This window comes from Periophthalmus magnuspinnatus, chromosome 11, assembly GCF_009829125.3.
Source record: "Periophthalmus magnuspinnatus isolate fPerMag1 chromosome 11, fPerMag1.2.pri, whole genome shotgun sequence".
Classification (NCBI taxonomy): domain Eukaryota; kingdom Metazoa; phylum Chordata; class Actinopteri; order Gobiiformes; family Gobiidae; genus Periophthalmus; species Periophthalmus magnuspinnatus.
Genome location: NC_047136.2, coordinates 27978660 through 28001335, shown reverse-complemented (window position 1 = coordinate 28001335; position 22676 = coordinate 27978660). Strand labels below are relative to the sequence as shown.

At 43.2% G+C, this 22676-nt stretch overlaps 1 protein-coding gene across 1 annotated transcript in view; it reads left to right on the top strand.

Annotated features, from left to right (window-relative positions):
- Positions 1-22342, top strand: part of khdrbs3 (KH domain containing, RNA binding, signal transduction associated 3) — a 128695-nt gene extending 106353 nt beyond the window's left edge. Inside the window, exons 8-9 of the mRNA XM_033975260.2 lie at positions 18491-18543; positions 22066-22342. Coding sequence (XP_033831151.1) covers positions 18491-18543; positions 22066-22157 — 145 coding nt within the window. The 3' untranslated portion in view covers positions 22158-22342. The remainder of the gene's footprint in view (positions 1-18490; positions 18544-22065) is intronic.
- Positions 22343-22676: the final 334 nt, after the last annotated feature.

Genomic DNA, 22676 nt, shown 5'->3' with positions numbered 1-22676 from the left:
AGCGTTACTGTAGAGAAGAATTAGAAACATAAATCTAACGCTCTTAACAGTCATAGCTGTATCCACTCTCAGTAATTGTGGACCTGTATCCTCCGCATGTGTCCTTGTGATGGACACAGGTGCATTATTTGTGCCCTGGGCCTGAGCAGAGCTACCGGTCCCCATCTGCCGCACCCGCCCCGGAGGTGTGTGCCACCGACCCATCGCTCTCCTAACAATGTCTGTGGCAGCCTAAGGAGCTCTCTGCCACAAGCCTCAGCCCTGGCAGTGGCAGAATTTCACTCGCCGGAGGATAACAAGCTGAACAATTTACACTCTCTCTGTCATGGTGGCATTACCCCAATGGCTAAGGCTCCAAACAGGCCCAGCCATTTGTGCAGAGAGAAGCTAGCAGTCCCTGTAGCACTGTAAGGCTACATTAAGAAGGGATCCTCTCATTTATCTTAACTGATATGGGAGGCTATGAATAGTGAACACATGGCTAATGAGGTATCAGTGACTTTGCCTTTAAAAGAAAGCACCACTTCCTGACGATCAATAATGCTGACAGGAGGAGACAGTAAATGGGTGGAAACAGCTGGGGCTTTATTTGAAATACATAATCGTTTTAGTCGTTTATCCATCAACTTTAGCGGTACTTAACATTAAACATTTGGGTAATTGAAAGTGTTCCAAAGTAATTTGTTCTCAAGTTTTAATTACTGTTTAATATGCTTTTTAAAAACTTGTCATCTTGCATCAGATTACCAGAGACAAAGCGCTATAAACTTTGCTACTGTTTTGCTAATTTATTGCTACTTTTACCAACCAATTGCTCCCAACTCCTATTAAAGCACAGGATAATGCAGAGTTGGTAGCTGACGAAACAAATTGAGATTATGTCAATAGTGTAACCTTGACATGCAAACAACACTTAAAACCACTTGTAACATGCTGCAAATTTCTTACTAGAACCACAAGCATAGACAGAATTGCACTGAACTTAATTATGATATAAAGCAACACATGTACAGCACCGTAATAGTGTAGTAATGTGTGGAAAATACTAATACGACTAATACGATTTCAGTGTATTTTTGTAGATCAGCAGTCGCCTTGCAGGGCTTCACAAAATAGTTGATTCCACCAACAGAAAGTTATTGACAGATTTCTTGTCAATATAAAAACAAGCAGAATGACCAACATTCACAAGAACAAGCAAATGGATTAGACCATACTTATCTGCAAGGAAAACTTGAGAAAAAGAAGGGAAAAATAAGACAAACCTGAGGGATAACCACAGTGAAGGACAGACGGACTCTCATGGACAGACAGGCTGTAGATGTGTCCAGAACTGCATCTACTTGCAGATAGAGTTCAAGTCTGTTGAGCCCATTAACAAGTAATCTGCATTCTGTTCATCTTATTGCATGTTATTTCCGTGTTGTAAATATACTAGTCATTATAAAGTGTAAGCTCTGTTTTGAAGCCTTTACATCATACAATCACACGGCTGCTAACTTTCACACATTTGCCGTGAGACTCACATAGTCCACCTGTAACATTGTCCACACATGCCCAGCCCATGCCCAGTAACTGATTTGTTTGCGATTCAACTAAGACCCATTGGAGACATGAAACTTTTCCTTTTTTTTCTCTCCTCTTTAGCTGCGCAGACAGTGGATGGATAAGTAATCTGTCTACTCAGTAAGAGCTGGTCCTTTATGAAAGAAACAGTGCACTGGATGAGGTGTTTCCAGGGGCAGACTGGTGTTACTTTGGAGTCACTGTGGATGACTTTTACCAGCGCAGGTCCACATCACAAAAGTCTACCCTGCTCTCTGCACAGGGTAGACTGGTATTGCTACACTCAAATTTCACGTTTACCATGACAAGCATGTGGGATCAAAGTGAAAGGCAATATAAATGTACATGCAACATATTATTCAGATAAGCTTTGCTTTATACCGCCAGATGTGTAGTCTGTGCAGAGTAAGTTTTATAAGTTCAGACTCGGAAAGGGAGGGCAAAGACGAGGGAGACGAGTGTGGAGGGGAGAGGTGAGCGCGGAAAAGCGAGACGAAGGGTGGGTTGCGAGGGCGGAGGGGGGAGATGAGCACAGAGGGTGACAAGCACTGAGGGGTGCAGAAGGGCGGAGGGGCCAAGGTGTGGGAGGAGAACAGGTCGAGGAGGGAAAGAGCACACAGAGCAGTGGCCAAAGCAGTGCCTCCTAAACCCCAGGCAGTGTGTGAGATCAGGTAGGCTGCTGCTGCTCCTCCGCTGCTCTCTCATGTGTTGAGATTAACCCAGTGTTGGTGCTGTTTGTCACATACTTTTTTTGAACAGTTTGGCAGTATTGATCTTTTCACAGTATTGAGCTGTAGATAAAATAAAAATGCTCTTGCTCTAGGCATGTGGGTTTTATTGCAGTGTGTTTGGTTGTGGGCCTACATGCTGTGGAAAAAAATCATTAAAGGCCTTCAGGTTTTTGCCATTGTATTTGGCTGGTGCTGGCAAAGTCACATTTGCTGATCTGGACTAAATTTCAGGGTAGAATTAAGAGTTGGGGCCATGTGCCATGAACCTTTTCTGGGGACTCTATAGTTAATCAGCTTGAAACTTGTCAACATGCACCAAATGCAGGAAATGCCTTCTATTTTGATAAAAATCTCTTTCAAATATAATTTAGGCATATTATTCTTACATGTCAGTAACTTTTCACAGTAGAAAGGCAGATTGCAGTCTGCTGCAAGATCTTGCAGAATTTGGTAACAAATTTTGTGACCACCCATAAAAAAGGGCACAGACCCACTAACAGTGGCCATATGGGCCTAACCGGGCTTGGGCCGAAATCACACTCTTAAGTATTGGTGAAAAGTTGGCAGCTCTGGAATTAATTTATTTCTAACTGCCGAGCTGGTACAATACTTCAAACAACACATTACATTACATTGCATTACAGGATCACAGACCGCACTGACAAATATGAGCTGACAACCTGTGTAACTATACTGTACCCACTGTCAGAAGAAAAAGCAGGAATCGTCTCATTTGGACGTAATTCAAAATGAGAGGCATAAAAGGCACCCTTGGCCCAAAGACATGAGGTTGAAGCTGTTTTTAGATGTTGCCGAGACATTTGTTCAAATGTATGCAGAAGAGAGCTGACGCCTGGGGAACATCACTGAGCGCTACCTCGACATGACAGCCGTGGCAGAGTAGCGTGTTTGTACATCGCAGGGCACAGAGCACCTATCATCTGCTTCCAGGAGTTAGCAAGCATTAGCGTCTCAGGAGACTACTCAGGGGAGACCTACTCAAAACGTTAAGGTCAAAGAGGCTGGAGGCGGTAGGGTGGCATTTGTTTTATTTGGTTGATGGCATCGTAAAGAAATGTCTGTGGCAGTGCAAGCACAGCTGAACCTGGGACACCGTTAGCCGTAACATGTGACGGAGAGAGTCTGGGTTTGTGGCAACTGGTTTTAATCATAGGATTTAGCAACTCAAAGTGAGGAGTTTATTCTGTGTCTGACTGGATACTCAGCTTGAGAACATTTAAACACAACTTTTACTTCATGTTTTTATGATTATTTTGAATTATCACTGGGAATTAATCAGTGGCACAATTTTCAGTTTAACTTCAGGGTCTCTACCATATTTTTCATGGGTTTTTTTAGGGTTTTTTTTCTGAGTAAAGATATATTAAAAGAAAAAGAGACACTTAGGGTAAAAACAAAACCTCTGTGTGCTGTGTGCTGTCTGCATCTAATTAATTTTTTTTTTTTTTTACTGCGCACAAGCCAAGAAATAGGCCGGTGCACTCTTAGCGTGCTAGTTGTTGTTAGCAGTGGCGGCAAAACCCTGGCCATTAAATGTTATGAAAAGCTTTTATAAATTCTTTGCTCCTAAATGAGGACATTAGGAATGTGTGGAAGTGTGTTCTGCTGTGAACAGTTTACAATGAACTGGTTCTTTTTTCACGTTTTTTAAGACACTAAAATTCAGGTACAGAGCATATTGACCACAGGTGAAAATATTAAATTTCAAATTCAAAGACAAATCTAATGTGATTCTTAGAAAATCTCTGATACATTCTGACAGTTCTGAGATTGAGGTCTCATATGCATATGTTACAGTGGCAAAAGTACAGTTACAAAACCTGGACTTGAAAATTGAATGAAAAATGAATCATTTATGAAGTAACTGTATGTTACCAATAGACAAAAGGTTGTGTTTATTTGATAATATTTATTTGAACAGGGACAATACACAAAAAGCATTAGCCTTAGAAAAAGCATCATGTGCCAGGTTTTAGCAAAAATGCTCCATTTTCCACCTGCAGTCCCTGGACAAATTGATGTCACAAATTAGAGTCCCCGGGGTGCACAGACAGAGCCCAGGTGGTGCTCAAGCACCTGCCCCTTTGCCTTAAATGCCCTCATGGTCAACATATATTTTCAGGTTTAATATAGGCTACTATATTAGTAGAGTTTTGCTGCTGCTCCCTTTCCCCCCTCTCTCTCTCTCTGGCTCATGTGCGTCTGCCTCTTGCAGCTTCCAGTCCACTTGTCTGCTTTAACCTTAACGGCACATAGCGCCAAATCAAAGACTCTGTGAACGGTTTAGATCCATAAAGATGTTCTGTACCATCTAAGCTTTTAGCCAGTTTTACACGATGTTATGAGAAAAACTGCTGATGAAATAATATGCCTATAGAATCAATAGTGCGAGTGTATCGGATCAATGCACAGCACATTTCTCAGGAAAGATTTGCTGAATTTTTCCTAAAGGCAACATAACACATAAGTCTAAGTGTGTGGACAAAAGTTTTAAGACTGTGCTATGGACCCTTCATGCTCCTAGTTGAGGCTGTGCTCAGTGCGCTGGAGAGCAGGGGTGGAGCTCACAGGGGTGGAGCTCACAGGGGTGGAGCTCACAGGGGTGGAGCTCACAGGGGTGGAGCTCACAGGGGGGGAGCTCACAGGGGTGGAGCTCACAGGGGGGGAGCTCACAGGGGTGGAGCTCCCTGAGAACCTCTAACACAGGAGTTGAACACGAGTGATCAGTGTTTCTAAAAAGCACATCTGTCATAAAAGTGGGCGAGTGTTTCTAGTTTTAGTCACCTAAAAGTAATCTCTAAATAAGCTAAATCATATTTGCTTACTTTTTAAACTGTGGATAGGTTCATTTTAAGCTATATGGAAAAATGTTCTTTTTTTCTTGTTGAGCACCTACTCCTCAAATTGTTCCTGACAGTTACATTACAACATTGAACCAAAACAGAATATCACAAAACCAAAACACAAACAAACATAACTTTGGTTTATGACACAAGAAATTGATCTTAATAGTAATTTGAAATATTACATGCTAATTCAGAGAAACCCAGTCAGATAAACTTAACAAGTGCAGTGTTACTTAGCTCTGCACATACCTGTACTACAAGGTCACATCGAGGTTGGCCCAGTAGCTCTCGGGCGCCATCAAAGCTGTGTTTTTGAGCAGACGCCTGGGAGACTAGCAGCTGACACCTCACAGATTCACTCCCTCACAGCAGCAGTGACGGGCCATGTGCAGATCCCAGCGGCCCCGAGCAGCAGGAACAGTTCACCAGTGTGTTTAAAGGGCACGTGCTTCCCCCAGGCCCAGCCCTGGGTTCAGGTACCACAGACACCAAAGATGGACATCCAAGTATAAAGCCATCTATCACGGTATAACAGTTGACAATGAGGTGTGTGTCTTCAGTTGTACATGGCCTCATTGCATAACTGCATAATTTTTTCTTTTTTCAATCTACTCTCCAGACACTGCTGCATCTGTAGGTGTCATTGTCAAAAATACAAAACAAAACAATCTTAAGATGCAACGGAGGATGAGGACTGATATCACTGTGAATAAAAATACAGAAATATATCATTCTGGATTTGCCAGGTAATTATTATGGGTTTTGGGTTAAAAACCAGAAGAAACACATTCACTAACAGAGTGAACATGCAAACTCCAGACATAGAGACAAACAACCAGTGAAATATAAAAGACATCTGTCAAAGGATCAGCATAACTGTGTAAAAAAAAACAAACAGCACTAAAACTATTGCATAAGGGCATGGGTGGATTTGGAACAAGAAACAAAATAAACAATTTTGCTGTAATAAATAATTTTAGCTCTACAGCTGTACATCATTTTCTCCCTGACAATGTACAGTTACAATGAACTTGGAGCCCTCAAAACGTGTTGACATATTAATTTAAGAACAAACATAAAGATGATTGTGAAAAATTCAGAATGTAAAAAACACATTCCCCAAGCAATATGATGCCTTTAACATAGATACAATGCAACATGCACAGCCTCCCCTGAAACTGCTATTTCAAAAGTGTAATCATGGCCCTTTCCCTTGGAGGAAGATTTCATGTAATTTCAAATAAATCTAAAATGGTCTGAAATGAGCGTCTTGGTCAGAAGAAGATTCAAATGTGTGCCTCGGGACATTTTGTCCCTCTTTGTGACTCTTCAGCAGGGGGCCGGCCTTACAGATAGCTCTGCAATCAGCCGCTGCATTGAGCAATCATCAGCCTATCAGGAGGGATTCCATTTGGAGTTATGAGAGCTTCCTTGCATTAACACTCACAAATGGCCAGTACAGCTTTTCTCTTTTTAGGGATATTTTTATAGTTTGCTTGTCTGTGGAAATCACCATTGAGCCGGGATCATCGAGCATCCAGCAGCGTGCTTCACTTTATGAATTTACTGTAAAACTACAAGACTCATTATTGCCTAAAAACATACATGGGATTCGAGACTTTAAATTCATAATTAATAATCTGTTTCCGGAAGAAAAACAAATACATGCTCGGTAAATGACTATAAAGTTCCCGTATTGGGACTTTAAGTCCTTCTGTTACAATTGTTTTTCAAAGCACTTAATACTGGATACCTGGAGTTCTGTCTAGATTCATTCATGTCTCTTTAGTAATTTTGTATTGACTGCTGCTGTTTCTGAAGATTGCAAACACTTCAAAATGAGCACTAATCCTTTTCCTGAAGAAATACAACAACATTATATACTTGTAGCAATGAGAAGCGCACTCAACATGCCCTTGAGGGTTCTAAATGCATCAGTACACTAATTTTTTTCCCCCATCCCTGCTTGAAACATGAGAACAGCCTGTGCACTGTGATTGGACATTCACCCATTTCCTCGGGGTGGTCTGAAATATCTCACTAAGAACCGGTTTCACTTGGTAGCAACCTTGGTAAGACATCATTGTGAGATTACCTCTGCATCCTCTGGTATTGTCCTCCTGGATCTCTCGAGTTTATCACAGAGGAACAGAAGACTAATGGTAACGAAAGAAAACAAAGTCCACCGGGGCAGTGCACTACATCATTCAGATTTAACACGGCCATCTGTTTCATGTGGCCAGGAACAGCCACATGAGTCTTTAGAAGCCAGCGCTCGCCGACATGACAGATGAAGGAGAGAGACTGGTGCTACCTGTGCTGATTCTCGGGCATTAGCACTGATCAGCTGCTCGCTACAGTGGTAATGGGCGCTTAAAAGGCTAAACTAATGGGGCAAAAATAATAAGGCGATGAGATGGCAGCGTTGCAGAGGTCAGGCAAAAAAGAAAGAGCAGTGTTATGAAGGAAAATAATGTGGCATCGAATTTGAAGGAGCTTTTTGAAGGAGGTTAAGTAAAGGGTTTTGTCTGTCTTACATATTTATGATTATAGTAAGGATTATGGGTTAGTAACAGTTGAATATCAAACACAGTATCAGTTGTTATTTTACATTATGTTCTTTATTCATTTATTAATTTTCATAATTTTAACAAGCTAATTCCATCCATCCATCCATCCATCCATTTTCTTCCGCTTATCCGGGGCCGGGTCGCGGGGGCAGCAGTCTAAGCAGGGACTCCCAGACTTCCCTCACCCCGGACACGTCCTCCAGCTCCTCCGGTGGGACCCCAAGGCGTTCCCAGGCCAGCCGAGAGACATAGTCCCTCCAGCGTGTCCTGGGTCTTCCCCGGGGCCTCCTCCCGGTGGGACATGCCCAGAACACCTCCCTAGGGAGGCGTCCAGGAGGCATCCTGAGCAGATGCCCGAGCCACCTCAGCTGGTTCCTCTCAACGTGTAGGAGCAGCGGCTCTACTCCGAGCTCCTCCCGTGTGACCGAGCTCCTCACCCTATCCCTAAGGGTGCGCCCGGCCACTCTGCGGAGGAAGCCCATTTCAGCCGCTTGTATCCGCGATCTTGTCCTTTCGGTCATTACCCAAAGCTCATGACCATAGGTGAGGGTAGGAACGTAGATTGACCGGTAAATCGAGAGCTTCGCCTTCAGGCTCAGCTCCTTCTTTACCACAACGGACCGATACAGCGACCGCATCACTGCAGACGCTGCACCGATCCGCCTGTCAATCTCCCGCTCCATCCTTCCCTCACTCGTGAACAAGACCCCGAGATACTTGAACTCCTCCACTTGGGGCAGAGACTCACCACCCACCCGGAGAGAGCAAACCACCTTTTTCCGGTCGAGAACCATGGCCTCGGATTTGGAGGAGCTGATTCTCATCCCAGCCGCTTCACACTCGGCTGCAAACCGCCCCAGTGCCTGCTGCAGGTCCTGGCTCGAAGAAGCCATCAGGACAACATCATCTGCAAACAGCAGAGATGAAATCCTGTGGTTCCCAAACCAGACCCCCTCCGGCCCCTGGCTGCGCCTAGAAATTCTGTCCATAAATATAATGAACAGAACCGGTGACAAAGGGCAGCCCTGGCGGAGTCCAACATGCACCGGGAACAGGTCTGACTTACTGCCGGCAATGCGAACACAGCTCCTGCTCCGGTCATACAGGGACCGGACAGCCCTTAGCAAAGAGCCCCGGACCCCATACTCCCAGAGCACCCCCCAAAGGACACCACGAGGGACACGGTCAAATGCCTTCTCCAAATCCACAAAACACATGTGGACTGGTTGGGCAAACTCCCATGAACCCTCGAGGACCCGATGAAGAGTATAGAGCTGGTCCAGTGTTCCACGACCAGGACGAAAACCACACTGCTCCTCCTGAATCCGAGGTTCGACTATCGGTCGGATTCTCCTCTCCAGTACCCTGGAATAGACCTTACCGGGAAGGCTGAGGAGTGTGATTCCCCTGTAATTGGAACACACCCTCCGGTCCCCCTTCTTATACAGAGGGACCACCACCCCGGTCTGCCATTCCACAGGTACTGTCCCCGACCGCCACGCGATGTTGCAGAGACGTGTCAGCCAAGACAGTCCCACAACATCCAGAGACTTGAGGTACTCAGGACGGATCTCGTCCACCCCCGGAGCCTTGCCACCGAGGAGCTTGCCAACCACCTCAGTGACTTCAGCCAGGGTGATGGACGAGTCCGCCTCTGGGTCCCCAGTTTCTGCTTCCTCCTCGGAAGACGTGACAGTGGGATTGAGGAGATCCTCAAAGTATTCCTTCCACCGCCCGACAACATCCCCAGTCGAAGTCAGCAGCTCTCCACCCGCACTGTAAACAGTGTTGGTGAAGCACTGCTTTCCCCTCCTGAGGCGTCGGACGGTTTGCCAGAATCTCTTTGAGGCCGTCCGATAGTCCTCCTCCATGGCCTCCCCGAACTCCTCCCAACCCCGAGTTTTTGCCTCTGCGACTGCCCGAGCCGCGGCACGCTTGGCCTGCCGGTACTCATCAGCTGCCTCAGGAGTCCCACGAGCCAACAAGGCTCGATAGGACTCCTTCTTCAGCTTGACGGCATCCCTTACTTCCGGTGTCCACCACCGGGTTCGGGGATTGCCGCCGCGACAAGCACCACAGACCTTACGACCACAGCTACGAGCAGCCGCATCGGCAATAGAGGTGGAGAACATGGCCCACTCGGAGTCCATGTCTCCAACCTCCCCCGGGATCAGGGAGAAGCTCTCCCGGAGGTGGGAGTTGAAGACCCCCCTGACAGAGGGCTCCGCCAGACGTTCCCAGCAGACCCTCACAATGCGCTTGGGCCTGCCAGGTCTGTCCGGCTTCCTCCTCCGCCAGCGGACCCAACTCACCACCAGGTGGTGATCAGTTGACAGCTCAGCCCCTCTCTTCACCCGAGTGTCCAAGACACGTGGTCGAAGGTCAGATGACACGACAACAAAGTCGATCATCGACCTCCGACCTAGAGTGTCCTGGTGCCATGTGCACCGATGGACACCCTTGTGCTCGAACATGGTGTTTGTTATGGACAAGCTGTGACTAGCACAGAAGTCCAATAACAAAACACCGCTCGGGTTCAGATCGGGGAGGCCGTTCCTCCCAATCACGCCCCTCCAAGTGTCACTGTCGTTACCCACATGGGCGTTGAAGTCCCCCAGGAGAACAACGGAGTCCCCGGTTGGTGCACTGTCTAGTACCCCTCCCAGGGACTCCAAGAAGGCCGGGTACTCTGCACTGCTGTTTGGCCCGTAGGCCGACACAACAGTGAGAGACCTGTCCCCGACCCGAAGGCGCAGGGACGCGACCCTCTCGTTCACCGGAGTGAACCCCAACACGCAGCGGCTGAGCTGTGGGGCAATGAGCAAGCCCACACCAGCTCGCCGCCGCTCCCCGCGGGCAACGCCAGAGAAATGGAGAGTCCAACCCCTCTCAAGAAGTTGGGTTCCAGAGCCCAAGCTGTGCGTGGAGGTGAGGCCGACTATATCTAGCCGGTAACGCTCAACCTCCCGCACAAGCTCAGGCTCCTTCCCCCCCAGCGAGGTGACATTCCATGTCCCCAGAGCTAGTCTCCATGTCCGGAGATCCGGTCGTCGAGGTCCCCGCCTTCGACTGCTGCCCGGATCTCTCCGCACCCGCCCCTCATGGCTCCTCCCGCAGGTGGTGGGTCCACGGGAGAACGGCCCCACGTCGTTTCTTCGGGCTGGGCCCGACCGGGCCCCGTGGGGAAAGGCCCGGCCACCAGGCGCTCGCTGCCGAGCACCCACCCCAGGCCTGGCTCCAGGGTGGGGCCCCGGTAACGCCAGTCCGGGCGACGTAACTGGCCTCGTTGTAACTCTATTCATGAAGGGCTTCTGAACCGCTCTTAGTCAGACCCGTCTCCGAGGACCTGTTTGCCATGGGTGACCCTACCAGGGGCATGAAGCCCCCGACAACATAGCTCCCAGGATCATTCGGGTGCTCAAACCCCTCCACCACGTTAAGGTGGCGGTTCGGGGAGGGGAACAAGCTAATTATTATGTATAATGTTGGCCTGTGCTGTGTATAATTTTTTTTCAGGCTATATATTTAAAAATCATATTTTTTTATTTTTTTTATTCATGAGTAAATTTTGCTGCTATGGTTTAAAATGTTTTTTAAAGTCTTAACAAAAAGTTGGTAACAAGTTGGAAGGAGAAGATTGGCTGATGGTGGCCTCTAATTGGCTGATTTTTTCTTGCCTTGACTTCAGGGCCGGTTCTAGCTTTCAGGGGGCCCTAAGCTGAATTTGTCTCTGGGTCCCCTGACGGCAGATGCCTCCTGGTTCAGGTATTGGTGATTCACATTTGACACATTATGACTCTGCTCTCATCACCTTGACCAGTTGTATTTGTATTTACATGACCAACATTACACTGAAAACATCCAGAATGTCACAACTACCACAATCACAAGAACAGAACACAAACATATAAGGAGGGTCAAATTTTTTAAATCCTAGACATTTTTCTTCATTTCTGGTGGATTTTAATTAGTTTCAGTTGGTGACAGTGGACTTAAATTTACATTAAACTTGATATATTACTTTAAATATAAATGTATTGGCTCTTGGGGGCTCTCTGGTGGCCTCGGGAGACTAAGCAGCTGCTTAGTCTGCTTATTGGCTGGACCGGCCCTGCTTGACCTTAACCAATGTCAGGTCAGTCCCAAGCAAGCCAGTCAGAGGCCGAGCTTTACTTGCTACCCTGTAAAAACGAATGTGCTGTCTCGTACTGCTTGGTTAACGTGTACTTTGCACAGACAGAACTCTAATAAAAACGTATTAGGGCTTTAGAGTTTTAAACATGTCCACAAGCGTGCCATCTACTTTGAATGTTTTTTGTTTTTGTGTTAAGATTAAAATATATGGACACTTTCTTTCACCCAGTTATTTGCTTGGCTGGAATGTACCAAATGACATTTCCCAGCTAAAAACTCCAAAAAGAAAGCTACATGTCTAGCTAGGTGACAAAACAAACCTGTAACAATGCCTCTGTAACAAAAGAAAGTTACTGCCAAACACTAGTTTTTCTATTGTCTGTAAGCCATCCATCCTGTGTCTATGCTATTTTGTGTCAGGATTTTCTCGTTCTTAAAACTAGCCTATTGCCAAAACTCTCCTAAATTGTTCCCCAATCATACATCTAAAATCAGACAACTCTATTCTTGGGTTTTCAGACATGTGGTCCCCTGCCAGCCTGCTGATAAAAGACACCACTTCTCTAATAGGTGTTGCGTCGCCCCTTTCTCCACACTGCACCTCCAGCAGATGTGTTTTCTTTGCTCTGCTCAGGCCCCACTGAAATTCTGGGAGACACAAAGCAGCGGACGCCCTGTGCTAATGAATGTCAAATTAAAAGTCGACCCATTTAGAACGTTCCTTCACACCTATGATGAGCCAGCAGCAGGCCCCTCGGCCCCTGGACCCAGCTGTGCACTTTGACCTGGATCAATGGTGATAAATGCGGAGATGTGAGGAGAGCTCTGTTCAGTGTTTGCAGAGATGGTGCAGCGCTCTAAGGCTGTTACAATGTTCTACAGTCTGTGCCTTTTAATGAGGGGTGGGACATACTTGAATGTGATCATTTGATGCATGGTAACAAAAAAGCATTCAAATTGTAAATTAATTAAATAGCAAACAAACAGAACTAGTTAATTTTAAACATCAAACAAGCAAATATTAGCATGCAAACAGCGCACTTCCTGATTCTCGGTTGATAAAACACTTTAAAATTAGATTCAGACAACACACAGCTGCCCAAGAGTTGATTTTACATTATATCTGTTCTGGAGCAATAAAATGATAATTCTTAACTACATATAAACAAATCAGGCACGACCCCTTTTGGATGAGAAATTAAGTTGGAATTGGCGTCAAATTTGTTGAGGAAAATAGTATTCATTTGGTGATTTTTGGATTATTTGATGCATTTCTTGTCAAGGCCAGACTGTTACAGTGTGGAGTAGATGTATTCACAGATAAATTAATACATTTGTGTATTCTGTCAGTTTTATTGGTTATAAAGATATTACATTTTTCAAAGTTGTACCAATTTGAGACTTAGAACTTAAAAGTTATAATAAATAAATATGGTGAGCAGAGGGAAAACTCAAATGAAAAAAGTCAAAAATCATCTTGTCTCATACCAGTATTAATAAATGAGTTTTGAACTGTAAATGCACTGACAGAAAACAACAGACTAACAAACTCCCCCACACCTAACAAGTGGCTAACAGGTAGCAGCTAATGTTAGCTGCTAAAAAACACTAGAAAACACAACCTCCATCAGTTACACTCAGGCTGCATTAATTCACGAGGAGTTAGCCCACTACCATTGAATAAAGTGAGTCCTAAACCACCAGTATTAACATTATTCAGCAGATCTAAAATATGACCTTTCTCCCAGAGCTCTGTCCTCACAGAGCATTTATCACCTCCGTTAGACTGTATGCCTTCTCCTCAGCTCCTCTTCTCCTCAGCTCCTCTTCTCCTCAGCTCCTCTTCTCCTCAGCTGTTCTTCTCCTCAGCTCTCCTTCTCCTCAGCTCCTCTTCTCCTCAGCTCCTCTTCTCCTCAGCTCCTCTTCTCCTCAGCTCTCCTTCTCCTCAGCTCTTCTTCTCCTCAGCTCCTCTTCTCCTCAGCTCTCCTTCTCCTCAGCTCCTCTTCTCCTCAGCTCCTCTTCTCCTCAGCTCCTCTTCTCCTCAGCTCTCCTTCTCCTCAGCTCTCCTTCTCCTCAGCTCTTCTTCTCCTCAGCTCCTCTTCTTCTCAGCTCTTCTTCTCCTTAGCTCTCCTTCTCCTCAGCTCGCTCCTTCCAGTGTTTCATAGTGTCCACTTCCAGTGGTTCATATGTTACCACAGTAAAGTGGTCTGTCACTTGTGGGTTTCCTTTAGTTGATGTAGCTGACAAACAGAGTGTGTTTTTCTCCGTGTTTTGGCGTAACAGACCATACAGTCTATGGTACAGACATGATACTAACTGGTGAGCAGTAATTACAATTATTTAAAAAATAGTTCACAAATTGAACATTTCTCGCCATTTTATGCAGAGACCATGTTGCTAACTCATTTCATTCTGACAGTTTTGAAAAAAGCCAGCAGAAAAATGGCAGCCACACAAGGGGCTCCTTCTCCAAACCTCGTAAGTGTAGCGCTGACAGTGTAAGCAGTCTACACTGAAAGTTTAACAAGCTAAATCCACACCAACACTTACTCTGGTAGTGTTAATTCTTCTGAATTCAGAGTTAGATTAACTATGGGTGGTGTCAGATACAAGTTACATTGGAATATCAACACGGGCAGATTTGCACTGCTTTTACTGGCTCTGTAAATGAGAGGACAAAGGGAGAGCAGTTGTGTTGCCATATTGATAAAACGTCACCTCCCAAATTAGACGCACCTAACAGCTTTTGTTGCACTCTTGCCTGCTTTGTGCAAGACCGCTCTGGCAGCTCTGAGCAGCAGCTTGCCATTACCACTCCTCTGCCTCTAATAACACTCAGGCACACAAGAGTTAAGAGAAACTCCCTACGTTCACAGCCCCAATTGTCTCTCCGACCGTTTGAATTCACAAGTGGAAAAGATGCTGACAGCCTACAGCATGTAAACAAGCTTGTGCCATAGCGTTAGCAACGTTAGCCGCATGGCACCTTGCTTATTTGGATTTGGTTTTACAGCGAGGCATGACAGGAAGAGCATGGGATATCCAAACACCGCAGCATTCCTCGCAATATGTCAAACAGCACCTGTGAATTGCAGCAAATTGATTTTCCAACGTTCATACAAATTGTTGGTTTCTGGGGCGTTCGGGATATTGCGTTGGGTTTTGAGGCCAGTGTGAAATGTAATTATTTAGCACTCTGTCAGGTCCCCAGCACACCAGTAATGAGCGCGTTTTTGGCTGTCACGATGGACAGGTGGAGAGATGTCAAGGATCTTCCGCTGAAATGACATCCAACCTATATTTTATGACAGCAATGCACTATACCTGATTGCTATAGGATATACAGCAGACCCAAGGTATATCATTAGCACAAGAATATATTGTTTGGTGTTGAATTATCGGTGGTGCAGAATTTATGCTAGTCCCAATTTAAGGCATAAGGCTGTTTAGGAGCTGTCACTGTCTCACTGAGCTTCTACTTTGCTTTTGGAGTGATTTGCAACTTTATGCTGTTCTTGTCCACTCAAGCTTCTTCATTTGTACTGTATTTTGCTAAATATATAATAATAAACCATTATTTGTACCTATGTAAAATCTTATTGTAACATTTCAGTGGAATAATATCACTGTCATATGAAATGTCCTTTTCCAAAAACATGAAATAGTTTATTAGGTCTATAAAGGCAAAACAAAATTTCCATTTGTTTTGTGTAAGGGTAGCATCTGTAACTGTAATGTATCGCCAATGTATCTCCAATATATCGTTGTGAGAGCTCCTCTGGACCCCAGTCTGCTGTACATTTTCATCTCGAAGCCACTAATCACTCCTTTGAAGAGAGTGAGGGTCAGATTTGAGCCAGAGAAAAGAAATTGTTTGAGAGGGGAGTTAAAGAAGCTATTTTTGTTAAGAAAGACAATCCTTCCTTAAACCGATCTACAACTCTATCCTCAGACACAAAACAAACAGGAACAAAGAGACCAATTGGCAGCCATTACTGGTTGAATAGGGTCATTAAGGCTGAAACTGTAAACAATAGTTGTTTACAGTTTCAGTGCAGTTAGCTTCTCCCTTCAGATATAAGGCAGTGTCCACCAGCATTCTGACCAGAACTGGCTTCACTCTTACAGCGATTTGTCTAGTTGACAGATTTAATTTCATCTTTTGCTGTGTCTTTATTTACATGTCTCTGTAAATTTACCCTTAAAATTGTTTGTTGAACAGGAAAGAAAAACATTCATAAGGTTAACATACTGTAGATAAAATACTGGATTTGTATGCGTAAAATTCTGCAAATGTGTTGGTTTTCAGTCATTTTTAAGCAGTGTCATAAATGATACATTTTCTGCCACTCTCTGCCTGTATTTACTATTTAATGCGTTTAGAACAAAACTCACAATGGGAAAATGTACTTGTCGTGTCCGCCCACATAATAAAGCGCTATTGTGTGGTAAACAATTTCTATTTTATTTTATTTTTATTTATTTTTTGTTAAATGTTGCACAAAACCTCTTTAAACTGTCCTCTTCTCCAAAGCTATATATGACTTCTTATAGTATGTTTTGGGGTTGTCAGCGTTTGCCCTTAGCACTGAGGACGTGGTGATGTGTGTTGTTGGGCCGCTCTAATCGCGGCGCTGGCTCCGCAGAGGCACTGACGTGTGAGTGACAGGCAGGCGGGGAGGACACAGCTGTGATGGCTCCTGTCGGCTCAGTGGCAGCCTTATGATGAATTGCTTCTCTTGAATGATAGCGCTGTTACTGAATGATAGCGACGGTGGATTGTTCTGTCAGCATGCACCTCACCGGGCCACAAATAAATAAATATTGGAGAGAGGAGGAGAGAAATGAAGCGCCCTGCAACCCGCCTCCCCGACTTTTTATTTTTCATTAAAGGTGCCATCTCTCATAGATCTCCATATGCGGCGTTGTGGAACGGAGAGCCCAGGCAGAGTGCTGCAACAGAAAATTGCCATGTAAAAATCACCAATGTGGGCCCAACTTTTGATTGATTGAGAGATGTTGCATGTCGGTTTATATTCAGCTATTTTTCTTAAAGCTGAGTAGCTAAGAAAGCTCAAACATTATAAGCAGTTATACATTACATGCATTATATACATTTTTGTTGTAAGATAATGTACTTTTGACACATCCGTCAAAGCTGGAGCACCAGATCATTTAGCTTTGCTGAAATTGCGTGGGTAGAAAGTTAAATCCACTCTGCACATCTTTTAGGAATCAAACCCATGTCCTTCTTGCTGTGAGGTGAGAGTGCTACCCTCCCATTAGCAACATCTGGGATTATCACTTTATGTTTAAATGTTATCCCATGTCCTATGGTAATTATTTACATTAGTTCATTTGATGTATCAAGCTATAGCCCTGAATAGTATTTTGCTTTATTTTTAACCTAGATGCTCAAAAAGTAATATTTTTAATTTTTTTATTGTTGGTTTTAGGAAGTAAGTAAAAACTATGGTAGAAATTAGTTTTAAATGTGATTTACCTCACTTACTTACTGTACTGTATTTCTAATAACATGTTCCTAGCTTCCTAATTATTGACCATGATGAGTTTATAAGTGTTCAGTGTTTTTCAACTTTTTGCCGTCATGTCTGTGTAATCGTCCAGGTCTGATCCATAGCAAAAGACAAAATTAAATCTGTCAACTGGAAAAATCGTTGTAGGAGTGAAGACATTTTGCTGCTCATCCAAGCTGCTTCTTCAGTTCTGGTCATATTACTGGTGGACACTGCCTTATATCTGTCTGAAGGGACTTTAACGACCCTACTATTGTTCTTTTTGTTTGCTTTGGGTCTGAGGATAGAGTTGTAGATTGGTGAGAGGTGATGTCTCAGGCCTCCATTCCTGTTTAAGGAAGGATTGTCTTTCTTAACAAAAATAGTTTCTTTAACTCTCCTCTCAAACCATTTATTTTCTCTGGCTCAGATCTAAGCCTCACTCTCTTCAAAGGAGTGATTAATGTCTTTGAGATGGAGATGTACAGCTGACTGGGATCCAGAGGAACTCTCATGACAATAATAAGTAATATAAGTAATAAGTAATAACTAGCATGTTGATTGGCGCACAGGCCTCACTTCCTTGTTCCTGGTTTAGGGACAGTATAAATGCTTTATAATTAAATGCAGACACTATACTACACCATGCTTACTAAGACAAATCTTACTGAATTCTATTTATTTTTTATTTTTTAATGTGTACAGCCTCTTTAAGAATGTACCATAGTTCAGTACTGTCTTTAAGCACAAGGGGCAAGTTACTTTTTAGTTTGTTTGTTTGAACCAGAGTCCCAGTTTTGGTCCACAGTTGCTAAATTGTCGTAGTTGCATTTACTTCTCTTGAACATTTTCTTGATACTGAGAAAATTGTTTTGTGGAAGCGGCAACTTTTGATTGACTGAAAGCTTGTCTTGTTTATTTCATCCTGTCTTTCTTATATTTTACTCAAACTACATCAATTATATGTAATAGCACAAGCACACACATGGCTTTGGTGTGCTGCAACAATATTGAAAAATGCATTATTTTTTATTTCCAGCAATTGTGGTGTAATTTTCTGTTCATTGACTTTGTGATATTCATTAGATTCTTCTTTGTGTTCACAGCTCTGAAGACTACTATGAGTACGGCCACAGCGGGGAGTCGTATGAGTCATATGGTAAGTGCCCACCCTCCATTTATAATCACTGTATTCAATTTAAGTAATGGAAGAATCAATTTGGCTGCAATTACCTGGGTCATTTCCTGTTATTTATTTAGCATATCAGAGCAGAATAATTACTTTAGAAGCAAGAAAAAAAAAAAAAAAAACTAATTTACTGCACATATTAAATAACAAAAATGTAATTATTTCTTACACCAAACAGACTAGAATTGAAAGTCATGTCATGGAACGAAAATGGGAAGAAATATTAAAACATTTGTGTAATGCGTAACAAAAAGAACAAAAAGAATGGGAGAGTGGCCATTCTTTCATCATTTACATTCAAATATTCTTGGACAGTTCAGAAAGAATATGAACAAATATTATAACATGTAAGCCAGTGTTTAAATGAGGCAGTCATGTTTGAAAAAACTCTGTAATGCACCTTTTTAACCGATGAATACAGGTATTTCATTTGCACGTACTGAAATGACAGCAAAGAATTAATTCATCAGTGTACAGTTCAAACTTTACAATAAAACAAAACGCAGTGACAATAATAAGTTTGACCAAATGTATTATTTCAGACATGTGATCTTGTACCAGGGTTCAGTTGAGTTAATGAGAACAAAAGTCTAAAGATACCAAATGATGCCCTGCTCTAGACAAAGTGGGCCAAGGTCATATGTGCTTGAGCTCCTGTACAGTGCAGTGGAATGGCAGGTGTATTACGGACGACAGCATAAAACTGCACCTTCATCAAATACTCAGCTAATGTCCATTCAATTTCTCATATAAAAACATCAATGGCACTACTTTCTTTGATATGTTGTTAAAAAATTTAAAAAGACTGAACAGCCAAGTGGAATAGAATCAAACACGATGAGATAAGATAAGGTCAGATGTGTCTGTTTGAGCTGCAGCGCCACATAAACAAGAGAATTCAGCATTATAACTGCAATAACTGCTCCCTAGTGATAAGACGCCTCAGAACAACAGTTCACAAGTCCTGTCCATAGACTGTGTAAAGAAGTGGACTAAGTGAGTATGATGTCACCCACAGTGTTCGGCTTCAGTCAAATGAAGCTCATTGAGGCTAGAGCGGTTATAAGGGCCAATTTGGAGCGGGGTTCCATATTTGGAATTCTGACCACAAGTATCATAATATCCAAAGAGCGATCCAGAGTGAGGCTGTTGAAGGTAACACTGTCAATCAAACCTGTCGCTAACGCTCAGGGAAAGAAGGCGCCTGATTTGTCTGTTATTAATGTTCGTATCTTGAAACACAGACTAAATTGCTAAGTAAAAACACCAGGATCATGTAGAACGGCTTAATATGAACATTTTACGACCAAAATGACAGTCCTCACTGCAGCAGTTACAAAGGGAGGTGCCAATTTTTCAGTGTAAAGTGAATTGGAGCATGCTCACTTCCTATTTGGAACACGGTGCCTAGCAGGTCGGCTATGTCCATTTATATAAACATGTAACAATACATGTCACAACCATCAAAAAATACTATACAATACGATCAATCGGTAAAAAGCTCAATAATAAGCACATTGTAGACCATGTTTGTACAGAGCTTAACTACACGGGTTGACGTTTTTATGCAGAATAAGACAGGAGCTTTGTTGTTTGCGTAGGAAACAGTGCAGACTTTGCCATTTTCGAATCCAAATTGCGATTTTGATTCAATTGCGTTAAATCTAGTACAAAACATACATTAAAAATATATGAGTTTAATGTAAGATACGGTGCAAATATAGCCTCAAGCTGCTGCAATAATCTTTCTCTTACTCAACAGTAATCTTAAAAATCATGAGGAAACAAACTTTGAGAAACCTGAGATGCAGATTGTCTCCAGGTTCATTAAAAAAGAATTCAAGACAACTTATTATTAAAAAATATGTAAATGCATGTGCAATGACTTGTGGTGACAATTCGCCTCTCTTCACGCCTAATTGACTTGGATCCTCTTGGAATCAGTTCAAAGCTAATAGAAGTTTTCTGGAGGAGCCCGCCTCCCTTTGGCTGATCAGAGCGGTACAGGGCTCTAAAGTGGAGAGAGGGGGTCACACGCAGAGGTGACAGTTCAAAAGACGAACGTAAACACAAACACAAGGTTAGCTCTCTCACCGTCTTCAAAGTGACTGCCGCGGAGGCCTGACAAGTCTAATTACGGTCTATGGGCTGTGGCGCTGCAGTGGGCCTGGGGAGAAGCTACCACTGGCTTCGGATCTGACAAAGAGTACCATCGATACTGCCACTTTCGCACCGCCGGCTCTACCGGGGGGTGAACCCGGGTCCTCATTTAGCCTAATGCTAATGGTGACCTTTTTCGCCGGGAGTAGCTAAACGCTCCTTTTCAAGTAGCTATTTGATTGGTTTGCTCAATTATCGGAGATGCAGGCGGCCTCCCGGTGAAAGGTGGAGGTGTTGGGGATGTTGTGTTTTGTGGTGAAAGAGCTTTTTGTGGATGTCAATAGTAGAGAAGAGAAGATCAAATGATTGAGTTTGTGTAGTCCCTGTGTGCACACATCTGCAGCACAAGAGGCCAAAGAAAGCGCAGTAATATGTGTAATGCTGCGTCCCAAACCAAGAAGTAGCATAGTGGGGTGGGAAATATCGACCAAAATTTTGTTATGATAATATTCAGACAGTTGTATGGCAATCTATTAGAAATGAGCTAAAACAAAGCTGTAAATGTCATGGCTGAGGCTGAAGTTTGAAAAGGTCAAATTAAACACAAAAATGTGGAAATATATACATATACTATTCTTGTTAGTTTGACATGTATATTTTTATTTAAAGGTACAATATGTATCTTTCTTTCCATGTTTTCTTTCTATTTCCATTGAGATAGAAAGTTAAAACCGGAACATTCTCCACGGAAATAGATACGTTTTATGCCATATTGTGGAATATTATAGCCAAAGAAACAGCATCGTCATGGGAACAGACATGAAGGGCCCTCCTCTAGGCCAAATATGAGTAAGGTTTGTGGAGATGCAAGCTTGCTCATAGTAAGAAAGCATGTTTTTCCGAGGTTTTCAGCTCAATAAACACAACCAAAATGAAAAATCATGCATCATTTATCTTCTGTCTAAAAAGTTACATACTGTAGCTTTAAAAGGTCTTTTGCATTATTTTGTAAATATTTTTTTTTAAATATTTGATAATATAGTTTTGCATATCTCAAAAACATTGATTGTGATATACATTTGTCGGTATCACATTGCTCTATAGTTTAATTCTAACTGATGCTGAAGATGAGTGGAGCACTTGAGATGTGCCTTATGCAAATTTGTACCAAGATAACAACACACTTTGTTACTGTACAACAATAATCATTAGTGCAACTAATTTAATTCTCTCACTGCCACCTATTTAACTTAAAAAGGGAACCTTATTGGCAACATTTGCATAGAGCACATAGGCCTCTGGAGATGAGTCGTGCATAAATGATTTAAGAGCAGTCTGCAATCATACTCCATCTGTTTGTTTTTGTTTCTTGTTTCCTTGTTTCCTAATCAGGTCAGGAAGAGTGGGCAAACAGTCGCGGCAAGGCACCATCGGCACGCAGCAACAAGGGAGCGTTCAGAGAGCAGCCCTACTCCAGATATTGAACTGTTTATACCAACGGCACCAGGCCAACCCAAGTAAAGGATTTTTTATGGACGCTCTCACCTTTTTACAAGTGAACAGATAAACCACACAGAAATATCCAAACATGAAATGATGGGACTGTGGAAGAGTCAAAAGTGGTTTTCCAAAACGGCCTCCCCAGATGTTAACCCATGGTCCCACTGGGTAATGTATAAAATGGTTAGGGTTTTTTTTTTCTTTTGCAGGAGACATAGGCTGGATACTGAGACTAAGGCCAAGTTTACACATATGTATACCACATGTACATTTTTTCACTCAATGAAAGCATGTTATAGTGACTGTAAGAGCTTCGAATTGTATTTCACTGTCCAGAAACGTCCTCTGCCTCTTGATTGACTCCAGTTTTGCCACTTCAACAAACAAATTGCAGTCTGATTGGTCCAATCTAACCCAAGTCCCCAGCATCTCTCTGGAGGTGGCCTTTGGCTCAAGGTTCAGTCAAACATACCCACTGACCCTCACATCAGCTTGGGTTTGCT